This window comes from Hylobates moloch, unplaced genomic scaffold (genome assembly GCF_009828535.3).
Source record: "Hylobates moloch isolate HMO894 unplaced genomic scaffold, HMol_V3 SCAFFOLD_10, whole genome shotgun sequence".
Classification (NCBI taxonomy): Eukaryota; Metazoa; Chordata; class Mammalia; order Primates; family Hylobatidae; genus Hylobates; species Hylobates moloch.
This window is the reverse complement of record NW_026652285.1, coordinates 2,954,699-2,969,669: the sequence shown is the minus strand read 5'-3', so window position 1 is coordinate 2,969,669 and position 14,971 is coordinate 2,954,699. Positions and strand designations below refer to the sequence as shown.

The 14,971-nt window shown below is 38.9% G+C and overlaps 1 protein-coding gene across 1 annotated transcript in view; it reads right to left on the bottom strand.

Moving 5' to 3' along the window:
* ANKFN1 (ankyrin repeat and fibronectin type III domain containing 1) overlaps positions 1–14,971 on the bottom strand; it is a 354,546-nt gene that overhangs the window by 59,034 nt on the left and 280,541 nt on the right. Inside the window, exons 8-10 of the mRNA XM_058445882.1 lie at positions 11,661–11,758; positions 9,186–9,276; positions 2,921–3,028 (exon numbers count right to left, since the gene is read on the bottom strand). Of these exons, the coding sequence (XP_058301865.1) occupies positions 2,921–3,028; positions 9,186–9,276; positions 11,661–11,758 (297 nt within the window). The remainder of the gene's footprint in view (positions 1–2,920; positions 3,029–9,185; positions 9,277–11,660; positions 11,759–14,971) is intronic.

The following is a 14,971-nucleotide window of genomic DNA, read 5'->3' as shown; positions in this document are numbered from 1 at the left end:
TAGTTAGTGAGTCATTACAGGGTCATTACAGTACAGTCACCAATTACATTTCAATTCTATGGAATATCCATAAAGTGCTGAGGATGGAGAGTGGCCCCATTCTCAATGGGAGAAAAATAAGTTACAGTTTGCCAGGGAAAGACACTGTGTCAGGTGAATTTAATGCACCTAATTTACTCTTCATAGCAATCCCGCGATAGGTAATATTATCCTGACTTGGCTGATCAAGAAGCTGTGGATCAGAGTGGTGAAATCCTCTTCCCAATAATATACAGCTTGTAAGTGGTAGAATTGGAATCTGAAATAATTACTTTTTTTTTTTTTTTTTTTTTGAGACAGAGTCTCGCTCTGTCACCCAGGCTGGAGTTCAGTGGCGCAATCTCAGCTCACTGCAAGTTCCGCCTCCCGGGTTCATGCCATTCTCCTGCCTCAGCCTCTCCGAGTAGCTGGGACTACAGGCACCCGCCACCACGCCCGGCTAATTTTTTATATTTTTTAGTAGAGACGGGGTTTCACCGTGGTCTCGATCTCCTGACCTCGACTATTTCTAATTGTAAAGTTCGTAAAAGTTTATGTCCCCAATAAACCACATAGTATTTCAATGTATTTGAATATTTTAAATAAAAATTTTGTAATAATAATAAAAAATAAATAATAATTTTGTAATTCTCTGTAAGCAATACTTATATTATCCTTCATTTATCCTTCTGCATTTAGGGTTATGTTAAATTGTCTTAGATTCATTCTTTTTGTGTGTGTATGGGGTAATTTATTTTGGCATATTATAAGTCAGCATTTCCCAAAATTTGTGCTTTGGAATACTAATACTGTGAAAAAGTTTTACATGGCTAAAGAAGTTTGGAAAATGCTTGTTTAAGCAAATGTGATATGTCTGTTTATTAGAGTCTTTAATATTCTAAAGTATATTTTAAATTTCTAAGAGAAGATGTAGAATTCAACATTTCCAAAACTTACATGACAAAAGAACCTTTTTCAGCTGAGCATATTATTGGCCCACTGATCTTTGGAACATACTTTGAGCACTGTTTAAGTGTCCAGAGTATATTTCATATAAAATATATTCTTTTTTGGAAAGTTCTACCTGATGCCTTACTTAAATCTTTCCTGATATTGTGGGTATATTTACATTCCTTTGGGGGAAAAGCATGTATATGACAGAAGTTGGATGGAAACTATAGAAACAATTGGGCCATCTAGGCAATCATTTTTTGGTTATTAGATAGGAATCCAATGGTAATGGGGAGAGGATGAATCCTCAGATAATATTAAAAAAACTTTCATTCTCAAGAGTAGTTTCAGCTTTTCCCCCTCTGATTAAGACCAAACACACAGTGGCTTAAGAATTTCCAAGAATCATCTGTCCACTTGCTTTGTTACCTTTGCTGTCACACAGGAACCAATGGGCAGGGATGTGATGGAAAGGCAGAAGATGAGAAAGGCGCTTTGGTAATAACTGGCCTGGTTAAATGAGCCCTCGATAACTGAGAACTAACTAGACTTTGGTCAGTGTGGAATATGCTGAAGGTCCTGGTCTGGGTAAAGACTTCTTAGAGATGTGGGAATGGAAATCCCACTTGGGTTTCAGAGCTACTCCATGCATATTTACATATCCTAATGAACTGGTCATTAGAAGAATATTATTTTCTTCCAAACACTTGTCCTCATTTCTAGCTAGAGCCAACATTGCTGAAGGGCGCTACTGTGATAGCTGTGTAGTAATTGGGAACAACCTTTTGCTAATGCTCAGTGTGACTTATCTATAGCAAGCTCAAACTCAGCGAGTACCTGTTAGTTTCAACTGCGGATTTTTTTTTCTTTTAAAAAATTTGCTGTTTTTAGAGACAGAGTCTTGCCCTGTTGCTCAGGCTGGAGCACAGTGGCATGATCATAACTCAGTGCAGCCTCGAACTCCTGGGCTCAAGAGATCCTCCACAATAGTAGATTTCTTACCCAGCTGTCCCAGCAGTGCCCTAAATCTACAGCGCACAATGGAGTTAGAGATCTGATGCGGGCATGGAAAATGAAAACTTTATGTAGGCTTTAATTCTTCAAATAAAACTAAGTACCTCTTCCACGAATCGTTAACACAGATCAGAAATCTGACCCTGTCCCAGTTGAACAGCCCAAGTAGAAAAGAAGCTTTTAAAGCCTTCTCAGAGATTCTCTGGGTGTAGCTGGTGAAAGTCTAGGGAATATGTGCTCTACTTTCCTGTGAGCAGTGGTACAGAGGAAGATTAAAATTCAGGACGAGGTTACAGTTCAGTGCCCAGTCCTGATGTAAGGGTGTGGGACAAAAATGAAGTGTGTCAGGAAGACTGGACTTAGAACCAGAAAAATCCAGCTTGGAGTCCTGATTCTGCCTTTTCCTGGCATTGTGACCTTGGGGAACACCACTTAGCCTCAGTGGTAATTGCCAAAATGAGGATGAAAATGAGATACTGGGTGCGAAATTGCATTGCAAGCTATATTATTAATAAATATGGAGGCTTATTATTATTGTTGTTGTTATAATTGGTTGGGCTTCTGCAGGGACACTCAGGGAATTTTCCTTGGAGGCAAAATGTTTTTGGGTGAATATCCGAAAGAGCTAGCCCCACTGAGGAGTCTTGTGAAGGGACAATTCCGAGAGAAGGGAACTCATGGCAGCTGCTGTTTTTCTTGTGCTTGTTTTCAAACCATTCATATGGAGAGAGGGAGAGGGAAAGGAAGGGAGGGAAGGAGAGGGAAGTCTCTTCTGAAGGGTTAAAGCAAGATAGTGCTGTAAAGTGATTCCAGATGTACAAATATTAATATCTCTCTCCCTGATGAATGAGAAGGTATGACCCAGTTAGGAAACTGCTAAAATTACCGGCGCCACCGAGACCTCAGTTGATGGCCCAGCACAGATTTTTATCCTTACCCCGGCAACTGTAATGCTGATGAAGGGCTCGGACCTGCTGCAGCAGACCTTCCAAAACTTCACTCTGTCCCTTGTGTCTGGGCTCTCTGTCGTCATAGTCTTTCCAGTCTATTGAACAAAAGAAATAAACATAGTGAAATTTTAAAGCAGGGGAGGCCTCTTCCTTGCCCTGCCTCAGGAGCCGGAATTTTGCTCATACTACCCACAGACCCCGCGGATGAGCACCTCGCACATGCAGAGCAAGCGGGTGATGCCAAGGATTTGGAAGCTGCCATTGTTCAGAGCTCTGTGCAAAACAGTAATTGTGGTTGGTTTCTTGTGTCGGGCAGTCTTAGGGCAAGAGAAAATGGTAATCGAAAGCCAAAAGAAAACAGGAATTTGGGAGTCCAATCTCACCTCTTCCAACCCCTTCTCCCCTTTTAGCCTTCTATATCCTAACCAGTTCCTCTGCCATCTCTCCACTGAGCACCCCGGGTCTCAACTGGATTTTCACAGTAGGAAAGAAAGGGGTGGGAATGTGCAGACTAGATGAAATCCACAGTCCCAGTGCTTTTATTGTAGGTTTCACACTTTTGGCCAAATTGACATTTCTTTCCAAGGAAAGAGCCCATGTCAGATGCCAAGAAATGGAAATCTACATTTTGCTCTAATGAATGTCTGCTTTGGTTAGCTGGCACAGCAGCCCCTGCACATACTCTGAGCCACCAACCACCCTGTCTGCTCAGTCTCTAAATATACAGTATTAGCTTACAAGGCAAATTTAAATTGCAATACCCACTGAGATTTTTCTCCCCTTCTATTTTCATTCCGTTTAGCTATAATGATATCAAGAGTAATAACCCATATGGGACTAATGTCAAGATTGTAATTCTGCTGTCTCCAACTCTGGATTTTTTTTTTTTTTTTCAGCAGGTCAGTCATTTCAGAGTCCATCCCTTCTTCCTTCTATTTTCTTTCCTCCAGTTTTCCTTTCTGGAGGAAAAAACAGAAAGCAACAACTTAATGTCCTTCTTAGTTGAGATGCTTTCTCTAAAATTGCTAGTCATTCTTCCCCAGAAAAGCCAGTTAGTTCATGAGTGTATCTTGGGCTTAAATTCTAGTTGAACAAGTTTCAAACTCCTTCCCCCACAGATTTATTTTAAAATATGGGGTCTCTTTCATTCAGAAACTTAAGTAGATGTCATGACAGTTAAAGTTATGTAAAAGCATTCCATAGTGGTTCATCCAAGGCCAAGGCATATAGCACAGTTAGGAGGACCATAGGTTCTGAAGTCAGGTAAACACAGGTGTGAATCCTGGCTCCTACAATTCCTAGCTCAGTGTCTGCAGGCAAGTTACTTATACCAACAGGGCCTCTACTTCCTAACATGAAAAATAAGGATAGTATCTACTTTGCAGGATATTTGTGAGGATTAAATGAGAGATATCTTAGGTATCTGGCACAATGCCTATTACATGATAGGCATTCTGTAAATATAACTTAAAAGGTAGGGAATTCATGATGGAAACACCATTTCTTACCCTATCAGATGATTACCTATGAAGAAGGGGGCCTCAGAGATTTTCTGATCCTTCTTCCTTTCCACCTTCCCCCATGTACCTGTCTTTATGTTTCTTTTCAGGAGACCGGGGCTGATATAAGCAATCCAGTTGTATATGACTCAGCTTGTTAGTGGCATAGCCAGGGCAATAATAACATCTCCTGACCCTCAGTATATTGCTCATTTCATATACCATGGACATGCCTTTTATTTTTGTATTTTCTCTTGGGAAGGAAGGTCAGAAGCTTGGTTGGAGTGTGTGTGGTGTGGCTTAATTGTGGTCAATGCTGGAGACAGGAAGTTGGCATAGGTACCTTTTGTAGAGTCTTTGTTCCTTGTGGTCAAGAACCATGACTTAATTTCTCTTTGCCTCAGATTTTTTCTGTGTAAAGTGAGGTTTTTCTTTTTCTTTTTCTTTTTTTTCTGAGAAAGAGTCTCGCTCTGTCACCCAGGCTGGGGTGCAGTGGTGCAATCTTGGCTCACTGCACAACCTGTGCCTCCCAGGTTCAAGTGATTCTCCTGCCTCAGCCTCCTGAGTAGCTAGGACTACAGGTGTGTGCCAGCAGGCCCGGCTAATTTTTGTAGCTTTAGTAGAGACAGGGTTTCACCATGTTGGCCAGGCTGGTCTCGAACTTCTGACCTCAAGTGATCCACCTGCCTTGGCTTCCCAAAGTGCTAGGATTATAGGCATGAGCCACCGTGGGCCTGGCCTATAAAGTGAGGTTTTTGTTTTTGTTTTGAGACAGAATCTCGTTCTGTTGCCTAGGTTGGAGTGCAGTGGTACGATCTCAGCTCACTGCAACCTCCGCCTCCCGAGTTCAAGCAATTCTCCTGCCTCAGCCTCCCTAGTAGCTGGGACCACAGGCATGTGCCACCACGCCTGGCTAATTTTTGTATTTTTAGTAGAGACAGGGTTTCACCATGTTGGCCAGACTGGTCTTGAACTCTTACCTCAGGTGATCCACCCACCTTGGCCTCCCAAAGTACTGGGATTACAGAGTTTTTAAGTCTCTTTTTAGTTTGTCTGAGGTTTAAGAAAACAAAGTACCATCTGGGGCACAGAGCAGACTCATTAAATGTTGGTGAAGCATTGTGAATAGAAGCATGATGGTGTTCAGGTAGGATAAGACAGGAAAGGATTTTTACTGGAAAGTTCAAAAATGTTTGAGGAAATAAACACTCGGTATCCTTTAGATCGTTTTTAGCACCCCCACAATTGGAGCACAGTGAGAATAAATGTGGCTCTCATAGATTCCCAAAGTCCATTAGGAGTTTGTTCTCTTAGTTGGATGAATGCATCTGAAGTGCTCATGATAAGATAAGCAAGGTTGTGTGTTTGAATAAGACTCCTAGGTGGCTGAATTACTACGTGTCCCTGAACATACTAATGCATTCTAAGGAGTGTGACTGCTGCCATCAATGCGAGGAGAGCTGAAAAAGGCCTGTCTCTTTCAGCCCTGTTACATCAGAGGCGAGCTCCATCTGATGACTTCATGATACATTAGAAAATTGCTAATGCTAAATTGCAGCCCAAGTGAGCACTGGACATAATGCCAAGGTTTTTGGAAAGAATGAGTTTTTCTCATAGATGTTTGGAAGGTTCTGACGATTACATAAAATAGGAGACTTTAGGGATGAGGGAGAAAATTGAAAATATATTAAGAAATCAGGAACCTGACAGGAATAAACTTAGCGTGGTAGGAAAAGAGCAGATTATGTCACATAATACAGCTCACTGTTCTGGTAATGAGACACTTCAACTGTGACACAATGCCGAGCTTACACTCACTGGCGATATCGGGATTTTCCTGATAGTAACTCAGACAAGCCTGTCTGGGTCCTTTTCTCTTGTTATGTACCATACCATATAACATAAGTCTATAAAAACACATTAAGGCCTTTTGTAAAAATATTTTAAAAAAAGGTTTCATAGCCTACTGGAACATATTACCAAATTTCCAATTACCCTGTCATGTTAGAATACATTGTCTTCTAGTAAATATCTGAATACCGATATATGTTACATCACAATGTCATACTCTGTTTATAAATAGGAGTGTTCTTATATTGTTCCTCCCAAGCGATAGGGCATGTCTGCAACAACTATAACCACATGTTAGGATTTCAGTTCTTTGCCAGTTATCCCTACTAATCAAACATACCATTTTAGAAAGTGGTTGCTATTTGATATGTTAATTACATATTTGATATGTTGCTATTTGATATGTTAATAAGTGACTCCTCCCAGTCCTGAACAACTATTCTGGTCTTTCTGGAGATGGCACCTTAAATGGGCAATGACAGTGTCTGAATGGAACGTGCAGCTTATGGAACCTGAACCTCTGATCTTTATCAGCAAATGCATCTATATGCAGATCAGAACTTGCATTTGGAGTGGGGTTCCCCACACACCTCACTTTCAGGTCAACTGAGACTAGCATTTTGTGCATTTTCTGTCCCTCCCATAATATACACACACTACTGCCCATCCCCAACATGAGATTGGTTCCTTTTGTCTTAATCTTAGAATTCTGTTTGTGTTTCTGGCAAATCTTTGGTAAAAAGACAACTAGAAATAAGTGACTAGAAATAAAAAGATGACTAGTCCAAATAAGACTAGAATAATGAAGTCATCAAATGCCAGGAGAGTCAGGGACCTTAGGGATCTCAGGCATCGGTGGTCCAAGGCCCTATTTGACGTGGTGTAGTTATCTGAATCCACCAGAGATGGTAGTCAGGCACAGATGGCTGGCTCTTAGTCTTCCTGATAGCAGGGCACTAGTTACTGTAGCATCGGAGACATGCCAGGTGACCAATCCAGGCTAGAATCCTGGTTCAGCCATGTACCAGTGTTGTGACTTTCAGAAAGGCAACATCTCTGAACCCCAGTTCAGATGCCGGGCTCTGTGTATATGTGCCTGTATGTTTATAGTTCCCTCATCAGTAAAATCAGCCCAATAATAGAAATCACCTCAAGAAGTACGTTACGAAGATTAAATTAGTTAATCCATGTGAGGTACTTAGATTAAAGCCCTCCATATAATGAGTCTGATAAAGGTTATCTCCAATGCTGATAGAGATGCAGATGATAGTGACAATGATGCTTAGTTGCAAGACAGAAACAATGATGAAAGATTGCTGCAAGGATTAAGAGATACTGAATGTGAAAGCCCTTTACATACTGCCTGATTCATGGCTGGTCTTGAGTAAATGGTTATTATAAAAAAAAACACAGACATATTTAAAAAAACTAAAAGAGACCATAATCTCATAACCCAAATGTCCACTGATATATTCGGAGAGTAATTAAGACACATGGACACACTCTATCTAATTATATACAAACCTACAGTTGAATGTTATGTGAAAAAAAATCCCACATTTTGCATTTTTTTTACATAAAACATAAAACTCACACTGTAGAAGTTTTTCTCCACACAGTGTTTTTTAAAAAGACCATGTTTAGTGATTGTATTTTATTTGTAGTTACGGATATAAAGATAGATATATCATACTTTACTACTAAATTAATATTGGATATTTGTTCTCCCTACCACAAATGATGCTTCATTTTGTGAGTGCATTGCTACACATCATCATATAGACTGGTTTGTTCGCATTTCTTTTTACTTAGGGTAGAGTCCTACACGTAGAATTATGGAGTAAAAAGAAACAGATTTTCTTAAGGCAGTTGGTATAACACAGCAAATTGTGTTCCATAAAGGATGTAGCAGTTTGTACTCTCACAAGAAACATATGATATCACTTTTAACTCTCACATTAATAAAGTGTTTTTAAAAAATGAAAATATAATTCAGAGTACTGGGCTCATTACATAGAAAAACCTATGATATGATATGTCTGGAGATATTTATTCTGGTTAATTAAATTTTCTGGTTAATAGGGAGTGCCCAAACATACCAGGCATAGACTGTCAATTTTCAAATAATCAGAAGGCCTTTGCTGGGTTTCTCAGCCACCACTACAAATGCTATAGATTATGTTTGTGAGTTTGTAGCAGAATGCTGTTAGTAAGAAAGCTTTTTTTCTGACAGAGTGTCAGATCAGTAAGATTTGTTAGATTTCGTTTTCTTATCAGGTCAGTGTGGATGTGTGCACTGCGGGTGAAGAAGGGAAGAGGAGAGCTACAATGCACTGTATGTACTCTGGGCCACCATTCCCACCGTGGCATCTGATCCATCCCCACAAAAGCCCTATGAAAGGGTGTGGTTAGACCCATTCTAAAGACATGGAATTGAGTCTCAGAGACTTGGTTTTTGTGTTTTTTCTTTAGAGGCAGTGTCTCAGTCTGTCACCCAGGCTGGAGTGCAGTGATGCGATCATAACTCACTATAGCCTCGAACTCTCTGACTCCTAGGCTCAAGAGATCTTCCTGCCTCAGCCTCCCCAGTAACTGGGACTACAGGCATAAGCCACCATGCCTGGCTGTTAAACAACTTCTGAAGGCCACACAGATGATAAGAGGCATAATGGGTATCAAATTCAGCCTTTCTGTTTCCAAATTTCCTCCCCTTTTACTCCACGGAGCTGCTTCCCCAGGAGCATTTCTGCAGGGAAATCATTCATTATGTGGCCAGATGCTGCCCTGGGAAGGTCTTATTGGTTGCAAGCAGTGGGGGAAGGGAACGGCAATGGCACTCTGAGGATGGAGTTGCAGTTGGAGTCTGTTACCATGCTGGAGAGAGTTCACAGCCACCACCTACTAGAAGGAGAGGCACATGCCGGTGTCGTGATCTGAGCAGCTCCCCATCCTTTCATATTGTAAGCCGAGACTTGAACAAAATACTGTTGGCCCTGCAAGGTATTGAAATGATGCATCAGCCATTTTATTTAATCATTTTTACCCTAGACTCTATGGCTATAGAGTTTAATAACTATGTTTGATTAACTCCTTCATCTCTTTGGAACTCTGTTGCCCATACTTTAGCATTCTGGTTCTTCTTGATTATTATGTTTATATGTCACTGTAACCATATTTGAAGTTCCCTCTTAGTTTCTATGTACTTTCTTCTTTTCAAAATTTAAATATCATAATGACTTTTCCTGACCCCCCCCCAAAACTATGTATAAATTTTTAAAAGTCACATAGTTCTACAAGGTTTACCAAAAATAGCAATTCCCACTCTCACATCATTCTCCTTATTTTCCCCTTCCTATAGGCAATAGCTATCACTTCTTTTAGTGACCAACTTGCTTTAGAAAATGAATAAGTTATAATAAATATCTTTTCAGAGTAGTGCATTAAATACCTGCCTTGTTCTTTTTGTGGCTGCATACATTTCACTGTGAGCAAACATTCGGTATCATTTATTTAACCAGTCCCTGACTGGTGGACATTTAGATGGTTCCCACATTTTGTGCTACAATAAATATGCTGCAATAAACATCCTTCATTCAGCTGCATACACATTTAAAAAAATTAACTCTTTGATGTGACTTCAATTTTAAAGCCATTGTTAAAACAATGGCTTATATTCTTTAATGGTCTTTTGTGACGTTAAGAATTAAGGAATTGTTTTTGTTTGCTGATAATGTTTTAAAATCTTTTGTGTAGTTTTTATATTTTGCTTGAGTTTTTATATTTTATATTTTGCTTTTTTATTTTTTTCCAGTGAACCCAAAGGCATTTGAGAAGCCAGCATTTGATGAAACATTGCTTGTAAAAATTGTAAAATGATGTTTGAAGTTAAAAAAAAAAAAAACACATCTTTGTAGAGACTTTTCTAGGGATCTTAAAATATTGTCCTTACTATGTTAGGAAATCAATTTTTTAATGTTGAAAATGGGTTTCTATGACCGTCAAAGTTATAGAGATTGTGTAAAGTATAAATCTACTCCTAGGCTTTTATATAATTACAATAGTGTCTGCATTTCTTTCATTAGATGGTCACGTGGAAAAACTTAATCCCTATGGAAATTAGTTCAGATATTAGAGAAACTCTTTATGGAGAATTTTCCATTTTTATCACCATATCACTTTTTCTTTTAAGCAATGAAAATTCCCTAGGGTTCCTTCTGGCCCTCTTCCATCTTGTGAGCCATAGGGTTGGAATCAGTCTTCTGCTGATAGCATCTCTGGGGGCCACCCACTCAGGGGTTTGTTTGCTCTGGTAATCCACAGTTCTGGCCCCTGGTATAGATATGCGATTAGGACTAAACGTCAGGATTCCGTGGTGATTACCCAAGCATCAAAAATTCCATTAGAATAAGCAGGTTTAAACTTGAAGAAATGCAACCTGATGCATTTTTTTTTTTTTTTAAGGCTGGGCTTTAGGATTATACTTTGTAGGTAACATTTTAATCAACGAACCTTTAAGAAAACAACAACAATAATAACAAAATTATCCCTCTACTTTCCTCATCTGAAAGTCCTAAGATATTAAATATTTGAATTGGACTGAAAAAAGTTTGATTTAATTTTACTTTTAAAGTATTTTGAGAAAAAAGAATTTTATCTTTTGCATTTTAATTGCTTGAGGAAATACAGGGTTTGCTCCAGTTTGAACTGATTTACAAGGTGTTTTTATTTTTTTGCATTTCATATGCTCATATGTTCATAATTCTAAATAATAAACTTTTGAGTTTATATTAGTTAAATAAGCAGTTTGTTCCAGTTTTTCACTCACAATTTGAATTAGTTTAGGTTACTGAGAAACATAGCTCCACCATATATAGTTTCTTTTTTGTGAAAGCATATTTAGACAGACTTTTATTTTTTTTAATCAAGGGAAAAGGATTTCTCTCAGGAAATTTTGTGATTGCAATTGATGACTGATCTCAACTGAGGCTGAGGCTGTGGGCATGAGGGTGAGATGAAGCTGTTATTTTTATCATCAGACAGGGAGTCAAAATTGGATCTCTCAGAGCCTTTGATCCACTCCCTGCTTTCCCCCAAAAGATTAGACGGTGATCCAGAAAGCAGCAGCTTTCAAGGCTTGCATGAGGCCAGTCTTTTTCTGATCTCCTTAGAACACGACAGTTTACAGAGTGATTCATGCTGTCTGCTTACTCCTTTGTGAAATTCAGATTATAGATACCAGACATATCATGCTTAATGAGTGGCAGTTGTTGCCAGAGGACTGGGCGTTGGCTGTTGCTTTCAGAACAGGCATTTGCTACTAATATCCCAGCACAAATATCAGTGACAGGGAAATGGAAAGTCTACTGGGGACATTTACCATTGTAAGTCCTGTGATTGTGCATCTCAGAGTCTGCAGATTATCCATGATGATTTCTCCAGCCAAAGGAGAAAAGTCTTTGGACATACTCCATTCCACTGGAAGGAGTAGGGGGGCAGGGAGAGAGAGAAAGAGGGAGAATAAAATTCAGTCACACATCAAGAAGTACCATAGAAACTCTAGCATACAATCCCTCTGAAAAAGGGTTAAGTGTACCCTCCTTTCTTATATTGGTGTATCAGACAATGTTCCTTGAGATGTCAATTTAGTTTCCAAGTTCACATTTTTTTAAAAGAAGAGCAGAAAAGAATAATAAAAACTTTATCTGAAAAAGTTTTTTGAGCCTTGATAAATATAATGTATATTGTGGTACATGTACATTTATGTGATGTTCTTAATGTCAGATGTAAGTTATATTAAATATATTGCTCATGAGGCCATTGCCATATAAACACATTGTGTGTGTGTGCATTTGTGTGTGTATGTGTATATGTATATACACACCATACTCAGGTACATTACATATAACAGCTTGTTCTATATAGTAGATAACTTATTTACTGCATCTGAGAACAAAGGATCCACTAGGACATTACCTTCTATTCGCTCTCCAAGTCTGACATCTGCTTCGCCATATTCTACTGAAAATCCTCTCTTAAGGTCTGAGTGAAATTTTCATTCCAAATAAAGAAGCCTCCTTTCATTATCTCCACATCATTTGACATCTTCTCTTTCTGAAAATATTCTCTTCCCCTAATGCCTTATATACTGCTCCCTTCTCCTTCTCTCCTTCTTCTCCTTGATACCTTCTTCCAAGCCTTTTCATTGGAAGAGGGGTTTGTGGCTAAGGTGTTAGTGTTCTTCTCCCTTGACATCCCCAAGGTGAATGTTTATCCCTAGTTAAATCATGCAAATTCTAACACCCCATTTTACTGTGATATCATATGCTTTCATCACATTTTCTATCAGTTGACAAAGCATGGTCAGGAAAGATAAATTGTGCATCATCAGTAAAAAGTATCTGAAGTAACTGCTTATACCTGGTGGGATTTAAGGCAAGCATAAATGAAGCAGGGACTTAAGGGACTTAAATCTCATGGGAAGCAAGGCCTCGGTTTCTAAACTTTGTGATAAGCAATAGATCTTAAGATTTAAATGACATTCTCTATGACATTTTAATATGTCATAATCAAACCATCTCCAAAGCCTGCTGTGCCCCTTGAGTCACACAATTCCTCTGCTCTGGATGCTCCTTCCTGCATTCTCTCCTCTTCTTCAGAATATTCCTGGGCATCTCGCTTGCTTTCCTCACGCTTTTGAAACCGCTCTCCTAAAATTCTTGTGCTTTGATCATCGGCAACAGTCTCCCCTTGGGAAATCTTGCCATGTTTGGCCTTCCTTACTTTGTGCAATCTTCCCCCCGCCGGTTTTGGTTGCACTTGCCTTTCTACTTCTCTTATCCATTAATTGCCTCTTTCTAGACTCTTCCTGGTTTCGCCCCTTCTCCTTCTCCCTTTGATGTGATGTTCCTTGGGAGTTTGATGTTTGGCTCTCTTTTCACTCCACGTTTGCCTTTGGTATTGACTTTATCTACTTTTATGGCTCTAACTATGAGTCTTAAAACTGTGATTCTATGTCCAGCCTCCCCCTTGAGCTCGAACTTCCTTCTGTTAATCTCTGCTTGAGTGCCTCCCATTCTGAGTGGTGGCATGCCCCTACTGTTCCAGCTACTCAGGAGGCTGAGGTGGGAGGATTGCTTAAGCCCGGGGGTTGAAAGTTGCAGTGAGTTGATTGTACCACTGCACTCATCCTGGGCCACAGAGTGTGATCCTGTCTCAAGAAAAAAAAAATCCTCTTACTATATCCTGAATTATAGTTGAAAAATAAAGATCAAATGATTTTATTCCTCCACCTAGTATCCTGTCATAGTGTCCAGTTGCTTTGAAATAAAATGAAATCTTAGGAAGGCATTCAAGGACCTTCTTATCTGGTCCCAACTATATATTACTCTTCTAAATTCCTGCCATTTTTCAGAAGAAAGTCTTTGTTCTGTAAGTCTCTGTTACCTGATTATTTTGTGCATTTTCCGCTTCTGTGACTTTTCCCCATCTTCCAACCTCTGCTTGGTGGAACTCTACCAATCATTTAGGAGTGGGCAAAGTAATCTCTAAATTCATCAGGAATAATTAATCAAATACACCTGTTTTTCTGCTCCCTAAGTCCCTTATTTCTGTAAAAACGAGATTTATTATAATGTATTGTGTTTTACGCTGTGTATCTCTTTCTCTTGATCATGAGAAACTTGAGAACAGGAAAAGTGTCATTCATTTTTTTCCTTTCTAGTATGTGGGTCTGTGCTTGGTGCATCAAGGGTGCTTATTAAACACTTACAAATCAAATGCATATATATGTATACACATGCACACACACACACACACAGACACCTAGAGTAGATTAGTTTTTCCAACACAAAAATATTTTTCTTTCATGTGAATCTTCTCCTTTTCTAGTTTCTTGCCCCTCGAAGCTCTCAGGCATGTTATACCATCTAGTTAGAATCAAATGATCAAGATTATATATTAACTCAAATCGGGTCTATACCTCCTTACAAATATGTATTCTAAAACACATATATATGTTTATATATATGTATATGTATTATATATATGTTTCCATTTTTCGAAATGTTTTATTCCACTTACGAGCTACTAACTCTTGAAGAAGCCAAGTCTCTGAAAGTCAAATTGGGGAAGGTTTGTAATCAGAGAATAATGTTACACCTAATTTAGCTATCGAATAAAAACGGTATGCTTGAGTAAGTTATTACAAACAGAAAACAAAAATGAGTAGCAAATTTGCAAAGAAATTTAGGAAGAGCAAAGAATGTAGGAAAATTCTGGAAACAAAAATATCTTTGGTTGCCATTGAAACAGACATGATTAATTGCTGTGGTGGAGCTCTAAGCCGAAAGTTGAAAATCAAGGGCTGTGACTCCAGACTAAGAACTCAAGGGCACTTGCCAAAAGAAGAGCAAGGGATTAGTGGGAATAATATCAGATTATTTGGCAAATGATTAATGAAAAGTTTTTCAGAGATACAATCTTCAGAATTTCTAAAGAAACCTCAATTTATTTTTGAAACTGTTCAAGTTTTACTGAAACATGTTTTACAAAGCAAGTTTCAGGTGGAAAAGAGTGTCGGGCTTCTTGCAGAACAAAATATAAACAGAAGTCGATTGTAAGAAGATGTGGTTCTGTTTTGGGAATTAATAGAGGGTTTTAAACAGTTTAGTCTAATTAGATTTTATAACA